We start from the raw sequence: 1,114 nt of genomic DNA, 5'->3' as shown, positions 1-1,114 counted from the left end.
CCCTTTTTTTTCACCCCTTTTTTTTCACAAGATATTGTAAAGCGCTAATCCAGTATTCAGGCTCGACTTGTCGATCAAGTCGGGTACACGCACGCAAAGGAAAGAAAGATATACTGGGTTTCTGGATGGATATCTACATATATACTATGTAGAGGTAGGTTTGCAAACTCACTGCTGTTACATGGAGTTCATTTTCTTTGTCTCTGTTTGTTTTCTGCCTCTGTCAATGGCCGATTTCCATTCCCGTTTCAGTTTCTGTCCCTGGTATTACTTTTCCTTTTCCTTAATTCTTTTCTTCCTAATCCGCACAGGGAATTAAATCCATAGACTCCTTGCTGCAGCCTACAGTGCTTGAATGAATGATGAATCAATAAATATGGGGGGAAAAAAGCTCAGTTCTGCATGTCATGACTTCATTATTGAATGCGGCTTGGGATAAGTGCTGTTTGTGGGTGGTTCATGTGCAGGAACCATAAGAGTCCATGATTTTCACATTTAGCAATCGAGTATAACTAGTTGTACTGACAACAAACCATGGAAAGACATAGTCATATGACAAAACTTGGGCGTCGCTTTACATATATATCCCATTACGGGCAGAATACATACAGAGTAAGGAACTGTGGGTGGTCTTGCGGGGTCGTGGCTCGCCAAAGAAAAAAAAAAAAAAAATAAAATAAAAAAAAAATAAATCCCCATACTGTCCTCTGACGTTTTCCAACTCGTCCGTCGAGAGCTCTTCGTCAGCCGAACAGTCCCGCGGAGGAGCCCAGCGTGGGGTTGTTATAGAAGGCTGTTGTTTGGAGGATGGATGTGCTAACTTGAGGAACTTCCAAGGTTAGGAAGGATTGCGCAGGCGGGCAAGAGCCGGCCCCCTGCACTTGGGTTCCAAATACGGATACGGGGAGCCAATGAGTTGCTGGCGGTGACAAGGCCAGGAGTTACGACTATTAGTTCAACTGACCCGAGGATACAGTTCAACTGATCGCGCTAGTGGAGAGGTCAGCTGACCCGACCTCTGCCAACCTTGGAAACAAAAACAGGTTACACGTCGGCTGACATCCCTGCCATAACATATCATTCCTATTAACGTATAAGTATATACTAGAGGCAG

The 1,114-nt window shown here is 44.3% G+C and overlaps 1 protein-coding gene across 1 annotated transcript in view; it reads right to left on the bottom strand.

Annotated features, from left to right (window-relative positions):
• Window positions 1-546, bottom strand: part of HCAG_00949 (predicted protein) — a gene marked incomplete at both ends in the record, with an annotated part of 1,873 nt that extends 1,327 nt beyond the window's left edge. Inside the window, 2 exons of the mRNA XM_001543853.1 lie at window positions 138-203; window positions 527-546. Coding sequence (XP_001543903.1) covers window positions 138-203; window positions 527-546 — 86 coding nt within the window. The remainder of the gene's footprint in view (window positions 1-137; window positions 204-526) is intronic.
• Window positions 547-1,114: the final 568 nt, after the last annotated feature.

This window comes from Histoplasma capsulatum, genomic scaffold, assembly GCF_000149585.1.
Source record: "Histoplasma capsulatum NAm1 scaffold_1 genomic scaffold, whole genome shotgun sequence".
NCBI lineage: Eukaryota > Fungi > Ascomycota > Eurotiomycetes > Onygenales > Ajellomycetaceae > Histoplasma > Histoplasma mississippiense.
Note: the sequence above shows the minus strand (reverse complement) of the source record. Positions and strands in the feature narration are given on the sequence as shown.